The sequence below is a fragment of the Betta splendens genome, chromosome 17, assembly GCF_900634795.4.
Source record: "Betta splendens chromosome 17, fBetSpl5.4, whole genome shotgun sequence".
Lineage (NCBI taxonomy): Eukaryota > Metazoa > Chordata > Actinopteri > Anabantiformes > Osphronemidae > Betta > Betta splendens.
Window position 1 is genome coordinate 10,689,502 of NC_040897.2, and position 24,403 is coordinate 10,713,904.

At 48.1% G+C, this 24,403-nt stretch overlaps 1 protein-coding gene across 18 annotated transcripts in view; it reads right to left on the bottom strand.

Annotated features, from left to right (window-relative positions):
- Positions 1-964: 964 nt before the first annotated feature.
- The window catches only part of LOC114845082 (adhesion G protein-coupled receptor L2-like), a 115,647-nt gene continuing 92,208 nt past the window's right edge, over positions 965-24,403 (bottom strand). For 8 of the 18 annotated variants that reach the window (XM_029132889.3, XM_029132888.3, XM_055504005.1 and 5 more), the window contains 7 exons: positions 24,271-24,337; positions 22,357-22,448; positions 21,010-21,178; positions 20,478-20,606; positions 19,197-19,293; positions 18,199-18,324; positions 12,937-14,875 (listed from right to left, as the gene is read on the bottom strand). In XM_029132889.3, coding sequence (XP_028988722.1) covers positions 14,025-14,875; positions 18,199-18,324; positions 19,197-19,293; positions 20,478-20,606; positions 21,010-21,178; positions 22,357-22,448; positions 24,271-24,337 — 1,531 coding nt within the window. In that variant the 3' untranslated portion in view covers positions 12,937-14,024. The other 10 variants (XM_055504004.1, XM_055504003.1, XM_029132896.3 and 7 more) reach the window with 7 other exon arrangements.

The window sequence follows — 24,403 nt, forward strand, 5'->3', positions numbered from 1 at the left end:
GTGCTTTCCCGCAGACGTGAGTCCGCCGTGACGATCACGCGGGAGACGCTGCCGTTCGCCTCCAACCGGCTGCCTCGCGTCCGTGCGGGAGGACGCGGCGAGGCCCACTTGGTATTCCGGTCGTGCCCCTGGCGAGCCGTCTGGTGGCAGTCTCTGCGCTCTGCTCCTCGTGATCCCCGTCGCCACCTCGTCAGAATGAGCGGCGGTGGTGGTGAGTCCCACGGGTCGCGTGAGATGAAATCATATCGATCTGCAAACGGGGGGGTTGGTCCCCCCTCCTCCCCCCTTCAAACGAACCCCCTGCCGGGGGGACGACGAACCGCCACGCCGGTGAGATATTTCATTTCCAATCCCTTTTCACAGTGCAGCACCTTTGTAGGTGCTCAGTACATGCACGCTGCAGCGACGGAGCACAGACTCGGTTCTCAGACTACAGACCACAGAGGAATGTTTAATCAGCCAAGGTCACTCTGCGTTGCCATGTGCCGGTTTGAAGGAGGTTCCGGGGGAAAAGAGGGACCGTCTCTCATCTGTATTCTCTGCAGGCGCCTCGTGTTAGTAGGATCATGCAGATATGGGATTTTTCTGTGAGAATTAAAACCCAGATGTCATGCTAACAGACACACACATCCTCACCGCAGTAAAAATATTATTTATGGCTCTGCAGTCAGCATAACTAATGCCTCACACTCAGCAATCACTCACTGTGAACAATGCAAAAAAAAAAATGTCTTCAATTTGAACTTGTTGGAAATAATCCAATTCCGCCCATGCACCAGAATTTATCGGCCCGGTTCTGCTCACACTTCAATGTTAAACAATAAATTATTTCACAGAAAGCAAAACATAATAGTGCTGTTGCTTTGATTTTAATCTCGCTGTGGCCCCAGTTATTTCTGGGTGTTAGTCTGAGTGTCAGAAACACTGAATAAAGGGACTTTTACTGCGCTCGGCAGAAATATAGTCGCTTCAGCTGTTTCTTTAATATAATCCTTTAGTATAATGTCGAATACACTGGGACCAGGCAGCCTTTCACATTTGAATGTTTAATGTGAGCCTCAGCGATTGGAGTTAATTAATTCAACACTAAGGTGAAATGTGTCCTGCATTCATATAATAAATACAGAAAAGGCAGATAAGAAGGCAGGTTGCACAGCCACTGTTTGATGCATTTCTCTTCAGTTATTATATTTATGGCAAAGCATCACAAGGGGTAATTTGCTGAGTTACAGTCACCAAAACACGTGGGGACCCTCTTTTACATAGCGAGCAGGAGCTTGGACGTCCCCCAGTGAATGGCGCTGTAATAACAGTGCCTCGACAGATGCGATAACATCCACACATCGCGGGTACATGCAATGCAACAATATGACAAGTGTGTAATATTTGATTATGCTAATGCAGCGGACTAATACAGACGGGGCGCGGGTATAGATTCCAGAGATCAGTCGAACGCGTGTGTGTTTGCGGCAGTGATTGCTCTGATTTGTGCTGCACAAATGAAGACAAATACACTGAGTGCACCTCGCCCTCGAAACGGCAGAGAGCACGGAGCCCACAGAAGCAGCCCAGGGAGTTTCATATTTATAGGCTGGCTAGCGAAGTGGTAACAGGCTGGAATGCTTTAATTTCACCCCAAACCGTGACTGCTGCGCAACCTACATAACACCTAAAAATGTAAATGCAGATGGAAACACAGTGTTATCATTCTTTTCTCTGCTTTTCTTAGCTTATATACATATTACACGTTTTATGGCTGGGAGTCTGTTGCTAGGAAATAAAATTAATTTATTCTACTGACTCTCTCTTTTTTATGAGTATAATATTATATTAGTCAGTTTTGGGCCTTTTTTCTGAATTTTGACTCCATCTTTATATAGTTACAGTTAATATCTACACAACCACTTACATATTATAGATTGTGTGCTAGACGTCTAGTTATAGTCCAGTTTTAGGCTGCAGCGGTCCTGCTATAAACTACAGTAGTCATGCTTTTATTGTGAAATACAGTAATGAAGGAATGTCTTTAAGAACAGTCTTTTTCACAGCTTTGTTCAACAGATCGTGTAAAGCCGTCACCGGGGAAACGCTTGTGTTCCCTCTGTGATGCTAAAGCTGGAATCAGCAGCTCAGCTTGGGCTTTACGTCCCACTTTTTTTTTTTTTTGCGAATTTTAACCTCCGCTGATTGAAGCGCCGTTGGACCCTCACAGCGTTCAGGCGCTCGGGTTCCGCCTCTGTGGGTGAAACGTTGGGTAAAAATACCGGTAAAACAAATGAACATCTATCATTTTAATGGCAAAACGCGCGGCTCTCGAGGGATCCCGCGACTGAGGCCCTTTTTTTTTCGGGGCCAGCGTTCTCCTCCCGCTGCTGTCATTATGCTGCACACGCGCGGCCCACAGCAGCCACCTATACTTAGAACAGCAGACTTTACATGGAGACATACCTGAAGTGACACAAACTTGGCAGGGCCCAAATAGTTTCCAGATAGTTAATTAGCCCCAGTGACTGGTGCAGCAGTCGGGCCTGGCTGGTCAGTCGCAGCCCGCGCTGGGATAAATACAAGCAGTCATGTTGACATGCCACAGCTCATACGCGTCACACGTGCTCTGGCAGCATTTACACGTTGTTCGGAGCCCAGTTCACTGGGGATTTTCATCAAGACGGGGGAAAACGGTGCGTATCCATAATGTTGTGCAAACACGGCCGAGGTCTTTCTGCCTCTAATTAACTCGTGTTGTTCGAAAAACGATATTTGTGTGGGCTGGTGCGACAACCTATAATTATTATATGCTATATTGTGTATTTATAGAGGGTTTATCCACTGTGCCAGAATTATTTTTTGGTTTAGTTTTTTAGTTTTTTTATATCAGCAGTGGCGGAAGGAGCATTGATATGTTTTCAGCAACAACAAAAACATTTTGAATTATTACAATGTGAGTGGTTTTCCTCTAGACGCCGCCTTCACGCAGCTCAGAATGAGGGCAGCGTTTGAAATATTGACATGTCATCGTCGCCATGAGGTTTTACTGGACGGGAGAGAAAATAATATTATGTTTTTGTTTTTTAGGGTCACACATTTACAGCGTAGTTCTCAACCGTGAAAAACCTAAAACCTAAAAGAATATAATCAGAGTTTGATAATAAATCATTTTCAGAAAAGGATGTTTAAATGTGTGCAGTGAGAACAGATTTCATTTCATTTTAAAACAATAACTGAATTGCCGTCGCACCGATGTTGTGTTGTACAAGCTGCAGCCCTGGTTCAGACACCGGCGGCTGTGTGCTGGACAGGTACTGGCGTTTGAAGCGTGACAGCGGTTTGCTGCATGAGGCCCAGACGTCACTCCGCTGTGATTCCACAGCGAGGAAATGTCAAGCGAGGAGGTGGCAGCTCAAAGTAACTATTAAGTCCACAGTGCGACATAAACATTTATGTGGCTCACCCCTGCTTTTGAACATTTCCATATTTCTCACCACTATCACCCACGCAGCCACATTTCAGCAAGACCTTTAAAAGTGCGTGTCTCCAATTCAACACTCGGGGAAGGGGCTGAGGACGAAACATCTGGCGGGGAAACACCTCACGGCTCCTGGGGGAAGGAAAAAAAAGGAAAAGGCGTCACATGGGTGGAAAACGATTGTACGTGTCAGAGAGAAATGGCTGTAAATTTCAGTGGAATGAACCCCGAACTGAAACGAGGGGATGATGACACATGCATAGAAAACAGGTGCAGACGGTGTGTGTGTGTGTGTGTGTGTGTGTGTGTGTGTGTGTGTGTGTGTGTGTGTGTGTGTGTGTGTGTGTTCACATATGCGGCCTCTGGGAGCGTTCGCCACCGCTCGCGTGGCATTTTCATATCATTGCCGTCACTTCCCGCATGATTGAGACCTTTCCCGGACAGAGGGGCGGCTCTAAACCCAAACAGTGCGGACAAACACACCGACGGCAATATTGCAGCAATTTGTTGGGCAAACCCTGTCGGCCGGAGGAGGAATATTAGCATGATATTGATGCCAGGAACAATCAGGGCTGACACCAACCTTCTTCCTGCATAAACGCGGCGAACGTCGCACACCCACATCCAGCGCCTGACGTGTCCCTGTCAAATTGCACCATGATATTTAGTTTAAACAGAGCGGAGGTGATTTAAGGAACCCTAACAGAAGAAGACATGCGGTTTGCATTCTCATGGTTGTCTCGGCTTAAATGTCTCCAGACTTCTTCATGGAGGGGATTGCAGGGAGTGATTTGCTGACGTTATTTACACGGGGAAGGTTTTGTAGCCTCCCTGTTGGGCAGAACATCAGGATTTTGGAATTTTTTGGCAGCGACCTACATCTGGATTTCTGCAGTGGAGCCCCCCCCACGACAACCCCCTCACCGAGCCACAAGTCGGATCTGTTCTGTTTTTTTCCTCTCCTCTCCTCCCTCCGGCTCCGAGCCCTCGCTGTTCCCTCTCGCACCCATCAGAACCCGCGGAATCCGGCGAGGTCCCGAAACAACGCTTTCCTCGCGGCGACGCGGCTTTTAGGAAGCGAGGGGAAGAAAGAGACAGCGAGCGACTCGGGCCCGGCTCATCTGGTTCTCATCCGGTGCCCCACCCTGGCTGCAACACAATGGATGGGGAGCAGGCCTGCGACTTTTAACTCACTCTGCAGATTCGACGCTCTGCCGCCAGTCTGCAGCCCGGAAAATGCCCTTGAAGTGTGCGCCAACGCAGCTTTGAATCCAATCACAAGGCCATAGGTTCCCTTGTAATAGTACATCCATGTTCCTTCACTTAGACACAGGGGAATTGCGTTTATGGTCAGCAATGTGGAAAAAGACCGAGTGATTTCAGCCATGAATCTCAGCTCCTAACGTGATGTATTGAGAGGCACAGATAGTTTAGTAAACCTTTACACTAGTTAATCACAGAGCGTCTGTCACTCGTTGAAATCTCACCATAATCTTAATATATAGTGGAATATATCGGCTGGCGCGCTGCCCGGGGTGTGCAATTAAATATATATTTGTCTTTGCTATTTCCAGTCCAAGTTTTCCACAGCAGAACAAAAACGGACACTTTAATTAAAGAAAGCTGGGATGAATGAGTGAACGGCGCTCCTTGGAAGTCCAGTTATTCATCCATCAAACTTTGAACCGGCGCTCTTCAGACTCCGGCGTCTCCTCTGCGGGTTTTGAATGATTTTCTTGTTGTAGCCACCGTACAAACAAAGGCACCCCCGTAGATTTATGCCTCATCCCTCTCTCTCATATTGGACTCTGAGGGTTTTAGGGCTGTAATTAAATTCCAATCCCCACTCTCACTTCTCCGCTGACTGTCCCCGTCTCTGTGGGGGTTTGAGAAGCTGGGTTTTACCGCCTGTTGCGGTTCGCTTGAAAGATCCAGAGTTTTTCTGGAAACCCCAGCCATTATGATAGAATTCACACATGTGGCGAAGAAAGAGAGCGAGAGAGAGAGAGAGAGAGAGAAAGAAAAGGGCCTTTGCTCATGCACAGACACGGGTCTGGTGTGACATCCGGCCTGGTGGAGCGGTTGAAGCATGTGTGTGTGTGTGTGTGTGTGTGTGTGTGTGTGCGTGCGTGCGTGCGTGCGTGCGTGCGTGCGTGTGTCCCGTCTCAGCCGCCTCCGCCTGTGAACCGCGGGACTCGGGCATTCTCACGTCAGCGTCAGGGATCGCCATTCCAACACGCTGCTATTTCATGCATATGATACTGCTTTTGAGGTGTTAAGATGGCCGTACCAATAACTCCATCATTGTGCCCGTGAAAGCCGCTCGGCGGCAGACGGCCACCCACTGCCGAGGCGCAGATTGCTGGCTTCGGCCCACAGCAGGCCCAGCAAACTGGAATCAGCTGCGGCGGCAGGCTGTCAGTTGGGACTCCTGACAGCGATATGAGGGGCTGCACTGAGCAAGTCCAGTCCGGCAGGGACCAGCGGGAGAGGAAGGATGAGTTCTGCACCGCTGATCCAGAGTGACAGTGATGGACAGGTTTAGAGAGGAGAGCTGATGGCCCAGGTTTTTCCCCCGGTCTGGACAGTGTTTAAAAAGATGGACATGACGGTCGCGAGGCTTCTCGGTCCAACAGGGCATGTGTGCCTGAGTGCGGTGGGGGGGGGGGGGGGGGGGGCACTAAAATCTCAGATCAAAGCATCGCTTCAGGCACTCAAAATCATCGCCCTGCTGACATAAAAATCAGGCACTAAGGCGTTGTTAAAATTTGTATTTATAATTATTTATCTTCATTTTAGTTTCAAAATACAGTAATTCATAAGAAAATGTCTTTGACTCTATTTTGTACACTGATTATGCTGAAGTATTATAACGCGAGTGGGATTCGCCTGCGTCTTATTAAAAGGGTTATATGTCAGTGAGCGCGTTGCTCCTCAGCTCAGGGCTCCTTCAGACGGGAGGCAGCAATTAATGCTGATCTCATGGCTCGATGAGACCCCACATGAAGGCTGTTAAACCCCACTTGTCCTGTTTACACACACACACCAGCACGCGTTGCAGTCATTTGCCCTCGCTGTTTCCCTTTGTGTGCTGAAATCCACTGATGAGTGGAGCAGCTAAGCGTCAGGACGCAGCCTCCCTCTGATGGAATGACTTGTTTTGCCTTCGCTGGACGTCTTCAGCATTTGCAGTTTAACACATACGTGAGCAGCACTGATGCATTTTTCCCTCGCCGGTTGCTTCTTCGATGCCCTTGAGGTCTCCTCTGCTGTACGCCCCATGTCCAAATGTGAATTACGATGAGCCCAGCTCAGCAGAATCAATACGTAATGAGCTTCGTCAGGACAATGAAAGTGCAATGACCATTACATCTGCCCGGCGCGGGAGACTGACGCGCGGCATTTGGGGGCCGCGGCTCCAGGGACGGCCTCCGCTGCGGCGCGGGGCGGTCGGAGACGGCTCCGGGTCCAGGCTCCGGGGCTCTGTGAGCTAGTTAAAAGTGGTCCTGCTCACTTTTCCAGCTGCAGCCTTTTAACGGCGCATTAAACGATAGTTACCCCGAGGAAGCCACCGGGGAAAACAAGAAATGCCATTCGGAAACCAAGGAAGGGTCGAGAACGTCCTCGCACGCTCGCGTTCCCGTTTCCCTTCTTCTTTGTTGCCTTGTTCAAATGTGACTTTGAACACATAGACAATAAAGGCCAACGTGAGAAAACTGCTAATCCACACGGCATCAGTAAAAACATTTATTCTAACTCTTATGTTTATTTTGGCACTAACATACATTAAATACATACAGTCTATGTATGTGTGTATGTGTGTGTGTTAGGAGAGGTAACGTGATACTGTATGATGTCAGCTCAACTAATATTTACTAATACACACAAAACCTGTCTGAGGCTGATGATACTACAAATCTCTGAATAAATGTGATGGTTTCAGCCCCCCCGAGGAAGCAGCTCACATTCAAGGCCACATTCTGTATATTGTCCTTTATTTGTGTGATTATAAAAGCAGAGAGGAAACACTATTGGCGTCGTCCGCGCGTTCCTTTTATTCCGTTAGCGTTAGCAAATGCAGAGCATTCACATTCTCGGCACTTCTAAAGCAGTCTCGAGTCAAGACCTTTCTCAACGTGGAAAAAGCAAAGTGATACCGACAGGAGCAGGGGGCAGAGCGCGCGGGCCGCCAGCGCAGTGGGGGGATTTTCCTTTATGCATTTATCGAAAAGGCCTCTCGTGCCCTTTTTCGCTCGGCTGGAGTCGAAAACGCGAGCTCCTGAAACGCAGTTCATCATTTAAAATGCACCTCCTGAAGAAGCTTATTTATGGGAGATGAAGGCGCCGTGTGACCGAGGCAGAAACAAGTGTTGCACTGTGTTCTCCATAGGCTGAAGTGTGAATGACGGATGGAGGTGTGGGGTGAAACTTTGAGATTTCTCAGAATGCCTCGAGCTTTTATAGTCTGATCTCTCTCGGAGCAGAGAACACAGAGCCGCGGCTCACAGTGATTTCTCTATGAAACATCGCGGTTTTGCTGCTGTCGACTTCTGAATCGCTTCCCTTTCTGATGCCGTGCAAGTGAAAGGAAGAAGAAAAAGAATAGCTTGTGAAGAGGAAACACAGAAGCAGATGTTTGCCCTTGCATGTATTATTTATTTTACATCATTACAGTTGTTACATTTTTAAATCATCTCTATCCAGGAAAAGTAACAAGTCGGTGGGAGAACGCTTGCCGGTGTTACTCAGCTCTGATTCTCACTTAAAGCTCCTCCCAAATAAAACAGGAGCTGGAGGAAGAAAGACTAAAAGGGGTCAAAGGTCAGATCTCACACCGGGGAGGTCCAAACCATGAGACCGCTCTTCACGCGTCGTCTGCATTTGACCAGATTTACCAGAAAATGCGACTGTGTGAGGCTTCTTTGCAGAGTTCGCTTCACTCGCAGCAGATTCAGGTCATGAATCACTTGACTGCTCGGCTCCGGCATCTGGGGACCCCGCTCCCGTCCAAGCGGCCCTCGCTTCAGGGCTCGCTGACAGCGAAGCGCATCCGAGCGGCCTCCTCTCCCGAAAACGTGTCGAGAATCATTTCTGGAGCGTCAAATAATAAGGAAACGCAGAGAACTCTCTGAAAACCAAGCATTTTGTTTCATCTACAGTATTTCATGTTCTGGGTGGTTCGGTGCAAATGTGTCTGTCTTAAGCCTCAAACTAAATATTCTGTTGAAATAAGATCCTTTGTCGAAGTCGTCAGTGGTAAAGGTCATTATGTGGCTGCAGGAAAGCAATAATAAAACGTCACGTTCTGTGCATCAGCGCTGATGCTAAGATGAAGCCAAATCCTCCTCCTCTTCTCTGATTCCCCAAAACCAGTGCCCCATGAATAAACCATAGCTCTGGGCATCTTTTGAATGGAACCTGAAGCATGACATCGATTATCCTAGTGTTATAATTATCTCCACATTTCTTACTGTACCGCGGCGTCTCGCTTTCAGACGTGGCTCAGCGCGGCCGGCGTGAGTGATTACGGCAACTGTAAGTAAATTAGCTGTGAGTGGAACTCTTTCCAGTCAAAGACGACCCGCTGGTCGACGCCGGGGACGCTCCCCGACGGCGACGCGGCCCCGAGGCTGGGCTGGAAATCACTACCTCCGCTCCACCTTTCAATTATCACGTCTACATCGAATCACTTCCACGGCGGCTCGTCTGTTCTTTCTTTTCAAACGGCCGTGGGACTGTTTGTGTAACGGCGGAGCTTTTGTGTAAATAACGGCGATGGGTTCAGAGACGTATGGGAAACATCTGCGCGACTGATCCGCGGCTCTAAATCTGAAATAGACTCAATGAGGGTTTTTATTTATAGGGGGAAAAATATCTGTGTTACTGATGGAGGAGTTTTCCGTCCGAGGTGATTTCTGCGTCTCTGAACTGGTGTTTCAAAAGACACTTTGAGGAGGGGCCACAGTAAAAGAAGCAACGCTCCATATTCATCTCCTGCTGAATATGCCCGACTGGACTTTATGAACACACTTATCGTCTTTTTCTCTCGCTGCAGCGTTTTTAAAAACGCGCATTCCGCCTCGGAGGCCGGGGAACGCTGTGGAATCAGTTGCTGTTGTGGTGTTTACAGTATAATGGGTGTGACAGAAAACCTTCCGCGACTCCGAGGTCACTGCTGGCGTTTCCTACCAGATATGACAGTTTTGCAGCTGCAGGGCTCAGACTCAGATTGTTTCTGACATGTCAGACTGCTGCTCTCCATCTGTCTCCCCTTCTTTACCTGCCACTGTCTCTCTCTCGCTCTCTCTCTCTCTCACACACACAGAAAAATTATAGCCAGCTTCTCTCAGCCGGACTTAAAGAGGACTCTTGAGCATTTTTTAAGCCTAACGTCTTAATCTCTCATAATACACTTCTATGTGGAAGTCAAGGAAGAAGTTCATATTTCTTGTTAAATATCTTGGGGTGCGGCGAGGAGGTAACAAACATTAAAACTAAGATCTAAATTCATGCAGCACATTGGAGCAACTTTACTGAAAGTTTGCAAGAAAAAGACATGTGTTTTTTGTAGCTGCATTTTGTGGCTTCCCTCACATATTTACATCCAGTCAATAAGCTCTTCCCATTCTGGGCCTGGAGCTCTGAAACGCTGAGGGAGCCCGATTTCGTCTTGTTTTGCTGTGTTCCGCAGGCAGGAGTTTAAGCGCGCGCGCGCGGCGGCGCGGAGTCAGCGCGGCGTTGCTCAACGGGACTGTGGCAGCGGAGCAGGAGCAGCTCAGATGTTCTTTATCTGCCTGCCGCAGAGCGAAATGCAGAGGAATGTAAGCTGTACATTTACAGAGGCCCTGAGGAAATATAATACTCCTTCTGCACTGAGGCTCAGCTAATGTAATTATGCATAGATCCTGCTCTGGCTAAAGAAAAGATGGCAGTCCAAGAATATAAACACCTTTTCATTTTATTATTAATAAAGCTTTACAGCCGATCCTGTAGATATTCTACTCATAAGTTTAAGGTAATTCACATGTAGGTCCATAGATAGGTGCATACAGGCTGCATGAAGTCAGCTGATGCAGACACGCATGCACACCATATTCTGCCCAGACTCTGTGATCTGATTTTGAATGCAGCATCCTGTTTGATGTCTTTTTGATGATGGACATGAAATAATGTCCAAATCACCAGAGGCTGGAACATCAAACAGATCCAAATGAAAACACGGTAATGTCTTCTTGGACTGAGCCTCATTGCGCCTTCATTTGCCACTGCCGCGTGGAAGCTGGGCTTTGACTGAGAACAGATAAAAGATGAGTTGATAAATGAAGCGCTTTCATCTCCGGCAAACTTGGGCGACTTTTTTTTTTTTTTTCATTTGCAACACAAACACCGCGTGGCTAAATCAATGCATCATGAAATGATCAGATAATTGCAGACGCTAATGTCAGTGATTGAGTGAAAAGTCAAAGGTGGAGGGAGGATCTTTGAAGAGGATTAACGGCAGGAAATTGTCCCAGCAGGATCCAGAGAGCTGATCTTTGTATCAAGCACCCCTCCAAGTCTTACTGGGGGAACACGCGTAGTCGTCTATGTATTGTTCAATTTCAGAATCCAATGTTCCTTAAGATAATAGGGTGAGAGAGTTAATGCAGAGCACAGGTGACTTAGTGATAATGAACCAATATATATGCATCATGCAAAAGCAAGCTTTGGGAAAAAAAGCAGCTCGGCTCATTCATTCATCACGATTTTGTCTGTTATGAAAGTGCAGATGGGGAAACTTCCCCTGCTCACGGTGGGACACACACACACACACACACACACACACACACACACACACACACACACACACACACACACACACACACACACACACACACACACACACACACACACACACACACACACACACACACACACACACACACGCCCCGAGCCCAGTTCCTCTGTGTTTACAATAAGGAAGCTTTCACAGACGATGTTGAGCCGTTCCTGGTGAACCGTGAGCAGGTCATCAACTTTGCATTTAATTTGATTTACAACCCAACAGAAACCAGGTCTCCGTGCGGCTCGCGCGCCGGTTCCGTGTCTCTCTGGGCTCTTTGGATGGCTCTGTGTAAACCGAGAGGCCCGCGTTCAAACAATAAGTCCGAGAGCCAAAGTGGAATCAGAGCTTTGCCTCGGTGTCCGCGTCGGTCTCTTGACAGCGACCTGGCACCCAGCTCCCAGCTAATAAACTGCACCACCCAGATCCTACAGCGACAGCAGTATTGTGTGGGTGTGTGGTCAGTTGGACTCCTGGAAAAGCACAGATGGAGGAGATGCTACGTGCAAAATGTGCTGCATCTCACTCGCGCTGTCCTCTTTGGATGATGCGCTGCAGTTCAGCACATGGATGGCATCTTGTGAACAGCCATAATTACTGTCAACATGTGCATCAAGCGATATATCTGGAGATAAGGCTGTTGAACCTCTTCCCCTTGATTCACAGGCAGCAAGGAGGATTTCAAAGAGCAGCCTATAACAGTGTTTTTACATTAAAAATACTTAAGATTATTCACTAATAATCAAAACGCTTCCAAAAATAATGTTGCTTTAATTGACTAATTGGTAAATTTAATAAACTGATGAGAGGAAAAACTGTCAAAGTGGAACAAACCAGAAACCAGTAAAGGACTGGACTTGACTAACAGCTAACAGCTGTGCAGCTAAAGCCAGAGCTCAGTGACAACATCTGAGACCCAAACACTATTTGAAGTTATCCTTAGTTGCTCTGGAAGAAAATTAAAACGTAATCAAATGTATCATATATTTTCTCTCCCTCATTGTTGTTTATTGTTGTTTTTACCATGACAGCGGCCAATTAGGATGCGCGCACAAACAGAGTAATTCTACAAAGCCAAGTTTCACAGAGAAAATCTGACAGTGGTCTACATTTTTAAAATGGTAAAGCCTTTGTTTTTGTATCTAAAATTAACATTGTTGTGAGCGACGCATTTATTCCATGAGTCCAACTTAACACTGGTGCCAATAGTGGAGCACAGTCGTTAGTGGAACGGGACCCGGAGCTGAGACCGGGACCACACAGCACTGAAGACACTGGGCAGGATCTACTGCTCATTCATTCTGTGCATTATTTCAGACTGTGTCCTGTTCCCGTATTCAGCGCTGTGTTTGCAGTGAACAGAGGATAAATGTTGACAGCGAGAAGCCTGTAAACAGTCTGTCGGTCTGCGCGTCACACGATTAATCACCAGCTGTAGAAAGTGACCAACTTCAGCGATGCGAATACATGTCCCATCACATTCACCTGCACAACAACACATACATGTGTCAAACATACAAGCTGTGTGTCTTTGGTGACTCACAGCTACTAACGATGGCTGAAAACCGCAGAGACCAGCAGGGAATTATTACTTTGAGGTAAATGTCCTGAACTAATCCGTCGGCTCGGTGCAAACAAACCACCAGGCGTCTGCGAACAAGAAAAAAATTCACATTTATTTGATATCAAACAGGAGTTGAATTAAATATCAGCTGATGATGGGCTCTTACAAAAGAAACAAAAGAAATCTAATCAGTGCTGCAACAAGTTTTCACACTTTTCAACCATGTTGTTTTTTTTTCCCGTTTTTTCGTCTGAAAAGTTCAGTTAATAAATTAATTGGTGTCAAAGGATGAAACATGTCCGCAAAAAACTGCAATATGGCCTCGACACCAACAAAGGTCTTCTTGACAATTTCTTTTAAGCAAAATAAATTACACGAGTATCCAATTCACTCAAATCTGTGCATGGCCCGGTGTTAACAAATATACTACTGGCGTAAACGTATCATTCAGGAAAAGCAAAAAGCACTTCACAAGCAGAGACGTGAGCATGAGTTCATATCGACTGGTATCTCTCAGAAAGTTCTTTTTTTTTTTCTTTTTCAAACATACAACGAGTCAAGTGTGAGAGGAGAAAAGCACATTTCCACCATTTTGATTAACCTTGTTTGAAGAATCTTATTGAACACTGAAGAGGGCGTAACTACTGATGCTTGCTGTTTCTTTTTTTCTAACTTTTTACACTAGTGGTACAGCAAAATATATTTTCTTTAGCTGTTACTTTGACAACAGGTAAATGTGCAATAGAGAAAATATAAGGCCTGAGTCTGAAGTAGTGGTTTCTTTACTTTTACAGTCCTGACTGTGCAGCGGAACCACACTAGTTCAAGTTCTGTACTTCTTAACCAAAAAGACCCTGGTTTTGCAAAGTCCCCCAGGAATATGACAGGAGTTTCAGAGTTCTTTGCTTGAAGTAGTTTTCATCCCTTTTCCTTCAACTCTTCCTGCCAGTCGTGTCTCTGGCACAGCGGCCTGTGTGTTATTCTCTGCACCTCTTAGTCCAACAGCAGAGGGTTCACAGTCTACATTTGTCTGGCCTCGGATGAACGTGTTTCGTGTGTTAATGAGATCTGTGTGCAAAAGTTGTTTATTCGTTCGCTTTCCCACCCAGTCATGTTTCACTTCCCGTCCCAACGGGAACGGCGCGTGGCGGGCGGCGAGCCGAGCTCTCTCTCGCTCAGAGGCTGGTGATGAGCTGCATCTGTCCGTCGCCGGGCGCCTCCGCGACCGGCGCGCCGCCGTCGCCGCCGGGCGGCAGGATGCACCCGTCGCTGGTGCCGCGGTTTATGTGGTAGTAGGACAGGGGCTGCGGCGCGTCGCCCAGCTCCGGCATGCTCTTGTGGTACGCGTCCTCGCCCTCGCTGTGCGGCGACGGGGACAGCTCCTCCTCCTCCTCCTCGTCGGGGGGGTACGGCGACGCCGAGGGCGAGTCTCTCAGGTTGGGCATGCTGGTGTAAAGGGAGTCTCTGTTGTTGTTGGGGGAGCCCGTGTCCTCCGCTGCCGTAACAGTCTCGGGGCCATGGTCGCCCGGGCCCTCCAGGCGCCGGGGGGCCTTCTGGGCGCTGTAGAGCAGGGAGTGAGTCCTCTGAGGGAGAAGAGGGGCCTCCAGCACCTCCTTGTGGTGGGGGTGCAGCAGCAGCTCCAGGGTGGCGTGGCCCACGCGCCCGCTTCCTCTCTGGGGGGAGGAGGCCTCGGCGTGGTCCGCCACGATGGCGTCATCCTCGCTGCCGCTCCCACCCCGGTCCACTGTCACCCGGGTCTGGGGAGGCAGGGCCCGGTCGCGGTCCCGCGGGGCGTCGCGCCCCTTGGGAGCCCCGCGGGGCCGCAGATTGTTATGCACTATCTCAGAAATGATCATCTTCTCAAAGGCGGCGTCGTCCAGGTTGAGGCCCCCCAGGTCACCCGGGGCACGGACGCCCACCGCCTCATAATCCTCGTCTCGCAGGGAGTAGCTGTTGTTGAAATTGCCATTGAGGGGGAGGGTGTCCATGGCACTGATGTCCCTGCTGTTGCTCAGAGAGTGCTGTCCTGCAAGGAAAGCCAAACACAACACATGAGGCGCCGTTGGACGGAGCCGAGCAGCTCCCACTACACCATCCACATACGCTTGATACTGCTCAGGACACTTCAGCCTTGCATCTTTGATCTTTGGATGAATTTAAATTTTACGTCAATATGAAAACTCTTAAGATTCAAAGGAGAACCCAATGTCCGCCCCTGTTATGATCATTAGAGCCAATCTAAGAAATGATCCTGAACAATATTGGAGATATGAGAACAAACAATGGCTCAACTCAAAAGATACTCGTAAACACACTTAGCCAGGTAACGACAGCGCAGCACACGGAAGCAAACAGGCGGGATGAGAGGAACGGAAAGGAATAAACAAGTCGATGCAGGCGTGTGGTGACGTTAACAATGAATAAAACATTCCATCTGTTAAGAGAAGGCAAGACAAAAGTGTAATGTGGAACACAGATGGCCAGCCACCTCTCTGCAACGGGGGCCCCACAGGCACGGCCCCCACACACCACCACAGACAGGCACGGTGCAATGACTCACTTTGCCACCACTCACATCAAGTGTGTCTGCTCAGGCTATCTGGCCTAAGAACAGCTGATGTGCAAAGAAAGTAAAACAGATGCCTTTTTTCAATTGCAGCAGAAACAACAAAATCACCGAAATAAGACAAAAGGCGGAAGCTCTAACGTCCGGCCCGGATTCAGTCGGCCCCGCTCAGGGTTGTGTCCTTGCAATTGAGCCCAATGTGTTCGGTGGAATGCTTTGCTCAAATTTGCTGGAGGTGGATGGAGAAGGACCGAGAAACTTTTTAACAGCTTGAGGACAAAACAAGGACAACTGAATCCTGGACTCAGCAAGTGAAAGGGTTCAGCAGCAAGCACAGTCTTTTTCAAAGGCGTCTGGTAAAATAAGGAACATTCCCTCGTCAAATTATTGTTTTCTGAATGACACATGGTTCCCTTTTAAAGTGCTGGGAGACACGCACGCGCACACGCACCAAGCTGCGGCAGGATGAAAGCGGAGTGAAGGCGGCCGGTTCGATTTTGATACGAGGAGTTTATTTCCTGCGAGCCTCCGAGTAAAAAGCTGACATTTTGTAGGGCGTCAAAGTCGCCGGAGTTTTGAGCGAACGTGTACGTAAAATGGGTGATCGCTGGGAAAAAGAAAAACTCTTAAAACAACATCAAAGGCATTTCTATAAAAAAAAGGGAGAGAGCTCAGAGAGAGCAAAAGGGCAGAGGAGGGAGGGGGGAATCAGACTCGTCTCTGAATAGATCCTACTTCCACATTTGCATTTGTTTATGCGCAGGGAGTGATTTGGCTGCAGACAGGTATTGTCTACGGGGAGAGGAGGGGAATGATGTGAACGGAATTCAACTGGACACGGCGACAGATGCACTCTGGGAACGCGTCCAGAGGCGAATCATGCGAGATGCTCTCCTCGCTGCTTTTACTGCATGGGTTGAACATCTGCAGAGCATTACTTAGCATTAATGCACTTATTCTAGGAGACACCCTCGTGCTTTAGCGGGAGCCGAATGTAACGACTATAGCAGAGGAAAATCTGACAAAGCTTATGTTAACTTGACAGTCTCTCCCCACGTATTTCATACTTGGATGCTGATCTTCACACCAGGTTTTGACGTTTGCGTGTCCTACTGTTGCCCGCTCCCCTTAAACTCATTTCCATATGTTGAATCCTTGGGATTTTCCTGTTTGTCGCTGCTTCCCGCTCCAGCGTTAAATAACTAGGGCTCCTACTGCATTTCCTCTGTTGCTCCTGGGTTTAACTGTAGCTATGTAAAGGAGGCTTGTCCCAGGGGGCGAAGACATGTTTCTACAGGAATATGAGATGTTTACACTGACATTTAAAATCACCTCTTAATTAAATATAGCCATTTTTTTCCCCTTCTATCTGTCTCTCGTGCTCCGGTGTTAAAATGCAATTAACCTAGATCGCTTAGGCAGGTAAACATTTTGGGGCAATAAAGCGGCGACATCCGCGTTTGAGCTGCTCGGCTGCTGCTGAGCACACGGAAGAATAAAAATAAATAAGGAAGGTTTCAGAATTTCCGCGCAGTCGTCTTCGGTCCCAGCCCTGCTTCATTATCTGTGAGGGTTAAGGGTTCTCGCTGTGCGGCAGCGGAGCTCGCGGCGCTCGACAACACGCCGGCGACTGCAGCGGGTTAAAGCTATATGTTGCTGCAAATCCTCGGCGCCGTATATTTTCCATACCGCAGCTCTTGCGCATTCCCTTTCATCATCAAATGGCTGTGAATATCTGAGGGCTATGACTCGCTGCATTGCGTCATGTGCTGCTGCTTTGATTGGGTTCCTCGTGCGCTGCCAACGTGGAACTAGGTCACCATAAACACATAAAGACGAACGCCGTTCAAATCTATTGGTTATATATTGGGGTAAACTATAGGAAAGGAGGATTGTTGGGCGGCGGTAAATATATTAGCCAATCAGGTTAAATGACCTCGGTCATGTACAACATCCCATCAGGAGATGAGATAAAACAGCACTGATGCCTCAGAGCTTTACCTCAAAGGGCCAAACTAATGAACACAAAGAAGGTGTGAATGAGGAAGAACAAACGGTAAATGCACTGCTATTGTTCTCATTTCCATTCATGCTACATCACAGGCAACCTCAGGAGTTTTCATGTTTCAATAAATATATCACACTGAAATTAATAGTTTGACATCTTGGGAAATACACTTACTCACATTATGGCAGCAGATTAGATGAGAGAATCTGCTGCCAGTCTTGTATAAATATGAAGCTATAGGTGGAACGCTATCGTAGCTTAGCTTGTAGCATCAAGCCTGCAAAAGGGCGTGACCTCTCCAGGTTCTGCCTAATTAAGTCCCGCGTGTGATTGGTTTAACGTGTACTAAACTGAAGTGTCAATAAAACAACGTGCTGTTTGTGTTGGATTCCGTGCTGGACTCGCTCTTGGCCACAAACCGCTTCCCGTCTCAGCTGGATGCCCTGGATCCGCTCCGATCCAAGAAGTAGTCTGGCAGGTCCACGCCACCAAAAGCGGCAAATTGTTGCTTCGGAATTGATTTCACTAACGAGAAATGAGGTGATAATTAACCAGATTTAAATCCGTGCAACTAGCCCTTTTTTTAAATGAATTATTTTGCCAAGCTGTTGATGATTTCTATACACTGTAATTTAAACACATGACCTAAAAAGTGTGCTGCAGTAATTTTGATGCATACAGCAACAGATACAGTCCCACAGACAGTAAATAAGTGTATTTCCCTCAAAACAGACACAGATCTTTGCAAAACCAAAGGTGGAGGGTGGAAGTGCACCTGGGGAGTGAAAGGCCGGAGGAGAGGGGGTGTTGCACACCACTGTTTCTGCCAGCAGGTTGTTATAAGGGTTAGTGTCGTGGGTTCGGAGGAGAGGGTTAGTTAGGAGGTAGTTGCCAGTCATCCCTGAAATAACAGGAGGGAAGAGACAGGGAGAAAGTCAGAGGGGAAAAAACAGCCAGTAAAGAGGCGGCGGTGCTGTAGTTCATGGTGTGTGGGGCTTCGGATGTAAACAAACGCAGACGCTCCTCGTCCAGAACCTGACACCGCCAGAGGTTTATGAGAGGAACCTGAAAGGCTGCTGCCGTGGACGGAGCGGCCGCGCAAACATGGGCGCGACATCGTCTAAACAATCAACCCACGCAACCGACAAACAAGTGTCGACCAAAGCTCAGCAGCGGTGTTTACGCCAGACAAATTCATCTAAACAAACTCATCCGGTCGAGACGCGAGACGAAAACACGTCTAAGTGGCCCGTGATGAATAATAGAGCATCCTTATTGTCCTCGGCGCTTCTGTTAATCCTCAGGAGCGTAATAACTGTCCTCAGTCATCGGGACCGAGGAGTTCTTTTGAAAGAAGTCCAAACTGATTCAGAACTACAGCCAAATTTGCCCTGATGCGTTGGGACAGGTCCACACGCTCCTCACCCGCTCCTCACCCGCTCCTCACCCGCCCGCCCCTCCCTCCTCTCATCCCGTCGTCCGGTCCAGGACGTCCAGTCAAGGTCGTCTGGATCCTCATCAGGAATGTCTGACACCGCGCCGGTTCCCGCCTCCTCTCCGTCTGCCTCCATCTCCTCTCACACGGAAGCCGCTGCGAACTTTGATCCTCGTGCAGCATTTAAATGCTATTTTTCGATTGTTTGCCGCTAAGAGAGAGCCGAAATTAAAGCGGCTGCTCCGCGGAGCCGCGCGGGCCGCATCCATTGAAGTGTTTATTGCGAATCCGGAGCCTCGTCGCAAACAGGCGGCGCGGAGCGCGGAGCGGCTGCTTACCCTGGTTGAGCGTGGAGGTGCTGTTTATGTCTCCCGAGATGAAGGAGGACTCCGACTGCTTCCTCACAGTGTCGTTCCACATGCGCCTGATGCGGCTCTGGGTTGAGAGAGAAGCAGCGATTGATCAGGACTCGACATGGTGCCGTTGTTATTCAAGGCTCTTGGCCCTGAACTACACTTGTTTACACGCTTCGGCTAACCTCCCGCTTGATGGTGCGCGGCGGTAAAACAAAGCCCCGCACATGTTACACGCGCTTAATCCTAAAAAAAAAAAAAAAAAAAAAAAAGGCGAGAATCTTACAGCTTGTAATTTGAGAGATTGGCCCTGAGTGACTCGGGTTTTTTTCTCTCTCGATAGCAGGAGTTGCCTGTAAAATCCCAGAAGTGGCCTTAAGATACATCTCAGCAGAGAGGGGATATTCGGCTATATTTCCTTATCTGTTCCTTCTCATCTCATTTCAAACACGTGTATTTTTTTTTCCAGAATAACACTCGTAAAATAAAGACAGTTTTTTTTCACATTCCAAATCTTGGCAGTCAAATAGAAAAGACTCAGTTAAATAATTCAAGTGACTCAGCTTTACAATGTTAATATTTAAATAATATTTCCAAAGGACAACATCAATTTTAGTCCGTAGTTTTTAGTTTAAAGCGCTGTATATGTTTATTTTAGTTGCACTTTTTGTCAAAAAATCCATTAGAGAGACTGAAACCAGACTGTTTCCCTCTCGCAGGTTTCCATCTTCGCCAACCACTCCGCCGCGTTTCAGCCCTGAGGCGCTATAAAAACAAAGTTACAAAATATATCCGTATTTGCTCAAAAAGCCAAAATCATTACCTTAAAAAGGCGGCCACTCTAGTTTTCAGTCAACATTACTCAGGCAGGAGTGAACGGTGCAGCGGGCCCGTTTCCTGCTGCAGGCTAAAAACACATTTGGTGTGTTGGCGGGTATTTACAGCGGCGTGGTGTGTGTGGGACTGACTCGCCATAAACTCCGGCGCCCCTGTTTGTTGTAATTAAACAACATGGCACCCAGCGCACTGGTGTGGATCATTAATATGTTTTTATTAGTTTCTGAACAACAATGGGGCTCCGTGGCACAGAGGGGTAAGCTGCTGCACATTAGGTTTTGGCTTATTAGTGCAATCTATTTATTGCTGGCCTTTTCAGAAAGTTTTTTAACAATGACAAACCAAAGACTTCGCCGGAATAAAAACTAATGGCGTATCCGTAACAATTAACAATAATACGACACCGCACGCCTTCCGCCGGAGCCGTACCTGCGTGGCCGAGGAGTAGCGGGCCGTGGATCGGGACGTGGCCGCCTTGGCCGCGCTGTGGGGGCCTTCGGGCGGCAGCGCGCCGCAGCACTGGGACTGGCGGAAGCATTTACTGTACTCTTTGCGGACCTGCGGGGGAGGAGAATGAGAGAATGAGTCCCCGCTCGCCCCACGAGAGATGCAAATCCTGAGTCTTTATCAAATGCCATCCAGCTGACAGCTGTTTAAATGTCACATCTGTAAGGACAAGGATAACACACATAATAACAGGGGAGGGAGCACTTGGTTACTAGGTGTTACAAGACAAAATACAACTAGAAAACATCCTATTTACATCATAAATGGTCCACACATTCATCTACTGCTGTCGTTGCTTGACAACTTGCAGAGATTGTCCATTGATTGCATATTAATAATTATATTCTTATAATTAGCTTGTCTGCATAAGTGGTTACTGGCTTAGACTGTAACGTGTGTAAATGCCCACGTTGGTGCCCAAAATGTGTGAAATGAGCAGATGGTAATGTCGCACCTTTTTCTGGAGGAGGCAGTGGAAGATGAAGATGAACATCCCCTGCAGCATGTTGAAGATGGTGAACAGGTACGCCATGACGATGGACGACTCGTTGACGAAGAACAAGCCGAAAGACCAGGTGAGGCCCAGCAGACAGAGCAGGGCGAACGCCCCCAGCACCCACGACCTGCGAGGGAGAACAGCAGGGCATTATGAGAAACAGCTCCACGTTTGGTTTGAGCGTTCCTCTCCGGACGACACGCGGGACCCCTAAAAAGAAGCCCGTAAATATTCAGCTTCCGAACAAGTTGCAGCAGCAGCAGCAGCATTGAGGATAAAACGGGCGTTCCAGTATTTGAGTATTTGACTTCCTCGCTCGCTCGCCCTCTGAGTCGCCGGCTAAAGAGGCTGCAGACGCAGCAGGTTTGTCCTTCCAGGAAAGCCTAGAAGAAATGAGATAACTTGACAGTCAGTTTCAATGACGGCGGCCGGTCGTTACTGCTACACGGGGGAGAAGTGAGCCACCCCGAGAGAGATAGGCTGAGCCTGGAGAGAGGGGAACGCGACCAGTGTGTCACAGAGAGAGGATTAACAGGAAAACAACAGACAGGGTTTAGAGCGATGGCTGATAAGAGTTGCTCCTCAGTTTCTCCTTCGTTTTAAATGAGAATGTGGCGTTTTTGTCCAAACACTCATCCAGTTATTTCACACTCCTGCCGGTCGTCCCGTTCGCCACAGAAACTGAATGCACAGGGATTCGAGGTGGACCCTAATTAACGGCGGTTAATGAGTTTGGCTACTTATGATATTGTGTGAAATCCAGCAGCCAAACACAAACAATCGCAGGTTGTTGGACCAGAATCAAAATGGATGCGAAAACTCAAACGCCCCCACACGCTGTAACCTGCAGTATGTTGGCGTGCCCTCGAGCACAGCAGAGAAACGGTCCGGGGACTTGTCTCTTTATCGAGCGAACGCAGCCCACAGGAAGCAGGAGGATGGGGGGGGAGCCCTGTGTTCCATTTCACCCCCTCTTTTAAATCGACAAGACATGTGGTTGCATCGCTCTTCCAATAAAGGCTGTAAAATACGCCAGCACATGAGCAGGAATGATAACAAAGTTCAGAAATGCAGCTATGAAGGGATGAAAAGACCACACATATGAATGGGGAGCGCGAATACTGAAATCATAGAAAGGCACTAGAGGCCCAAAATAAAACTCCAAAATATTGGTGAGGTAAATTTTAACAGAAGAGGGAATGAGATAAAGGCATAGGTCAGAAGCAGCTTTTCGAAATTTCAAGAAGATGCAGAAGCGGTGCGTATTATTTTTGGTCTGAGACGGCGAAGCCCGCGGGCCCTCACCTGATCCCCCCCAGCCTGGACGAGTCGGGTTTCATGGAGGTGGAATGTTTCATCATCTTGTACATCGTCACCACCAGGAAGATGACATTGACCTGTCAAAACACATGCGCGGGGGTTAACGGACTGCACTTAGAAAGGCATCTGATTTCCGCTGCCAACAGAAGCCAGTACTCAGATACTTCACCGCAGCGCATGAATACTCCATTAGCAGAAGAAATCCCGCGTTGCCGGGGTAAAAGTGTCTAATAAATAAAATGGATCATGTGTCGTATTAATGCCAAAGCAACATTTTATCATAGCTCCAATAATTCAAACCACGTTACCTACTGTTACTGCTATGGATGCTAACAACTGTCGTGTTTCATGATGTGAAATTATATATAATCTATAGTGGTTTTGGCTCGAGCGTCTACAAAAGCATACAGTTACAGAGAGCAATATGAAAATTTAATGCCCTGCTGCAGAAGGAAACAACACAGAGCGCTGAACGCTTTGGTCTTTGGTCTCACTCAGCTCTGCTCCTCAACGTGCTGTTGATCGAGTGAAAGTTTACCCCCCCATTCGTTTGACATTATACGAATCCTCATCAAATATGAGAACGTATCTATCCGATGAGCAGCACTGATGTAGCGTGGTGAAAGGCTTGGGGGGGGAAACAAAGCTGATTGGCACATTATAGCAGCGATTCTTGTCTGAGGCCGGGAAAAAAAAAGCATTTAAGTGATTCAAGCCATACATCCGAAAATGTTTCCATGCTCTCAAGACGTCTCCATAAGAGAGAGGAGGAGATGTGCCTCAGCTTAGCCTGATAACATATCAAACATTTGATCTGAGCCTGAGAACGTCTTTCTGGATGTTTATAATATTGAAATCTGCCCTGTATCGGCTCCTATGTGCGTTCTGCAGGCGTGACCGATTAACTTTGCATGATTTAATTAAAAACGTTAGCTGGCGAGGGAACAAAGAGCGGCGATCTGGATGCAGTGTTTCCAGCAAAGCAGATATTTCTGCTCATTCAAAAAATATTATGGCCCTGTGAACCAGCACATGGCACACGGACTTTCAGATCACAGCTTTGGGGTTTTCTGAACCGCGTCCCCGTCGGCCGAGGGGCTGGAGATGCGTTCAACGCGGCCACGGACGAGGCAGGCGTTCTGCAGAGAGCTCAGGCTAACTGCATACAGCCCCCCCCCCCCCCCCCCCGCCTGCTCTCCAGGGGGTCATCCACTACAATATTCAGGTCTCTTAGTTCTCTGCCAAAAACGTTACAAAAAAAGAAGAGACAGCGCTGCCAAGGCTGCGGTTCTCTGGGCTTCGCCTGTTTTTTCCAGCCCGCGGACAGATTTACGCGGCTGTTACCACATGCACCTACGTGGTCACGTGGTGCAGGATCGACCGTGCGCCCTGTGGACACGTACCGCACCAAGTATTAAGAGGTGAAGATGGAGGTGTGGGCGCGCTGGGATCGGCCGGGGGACGCGTCGTGATGCACAGCGGGGCTGTGAGCGCTGGTAATGGCTGTCTGGCCCACCCACTCATTACTCCCATGCTCAGCTCGGCCCCTCCCCTTCACCATCGCTCTTGTTTTCCCACTGAGCAAATGACCTTCATGCCTGAGACGACCCCCCCCCCCGCCTGATTGCAGGAGGTGAGTATTCTCTAGATGTGCGGCGTGGCCGAAACAGCTTTAAGTTGTTGCCGCTCACCAATTCTGATTTGGGAGGATTTCATAGCTGAGTGGACACTGATGTCCTTGTGTCAGCTATAATGGGACCACTTTCCTTTCATGCAAATTGATCTGAGAAAGCAGAGCTAAGAGGCTGCCAGTACACACAGAGGGAAAATCTATAAATTGTTTGCAGGGATCTAAAAAAAAAAAAAAAAATCACATACATGGACAAAACTATGACTTACCACAATAATTAAGATAACAGGTCCGATGAAGCTCCAGATGAAATGGTTATCAACCCTCAGCCAGCATCTACGGGGTGCAAAAGATCAGATTCAGTTCATTAAATCATCTCCCTGCCAAAACAAGGTTGTGTCT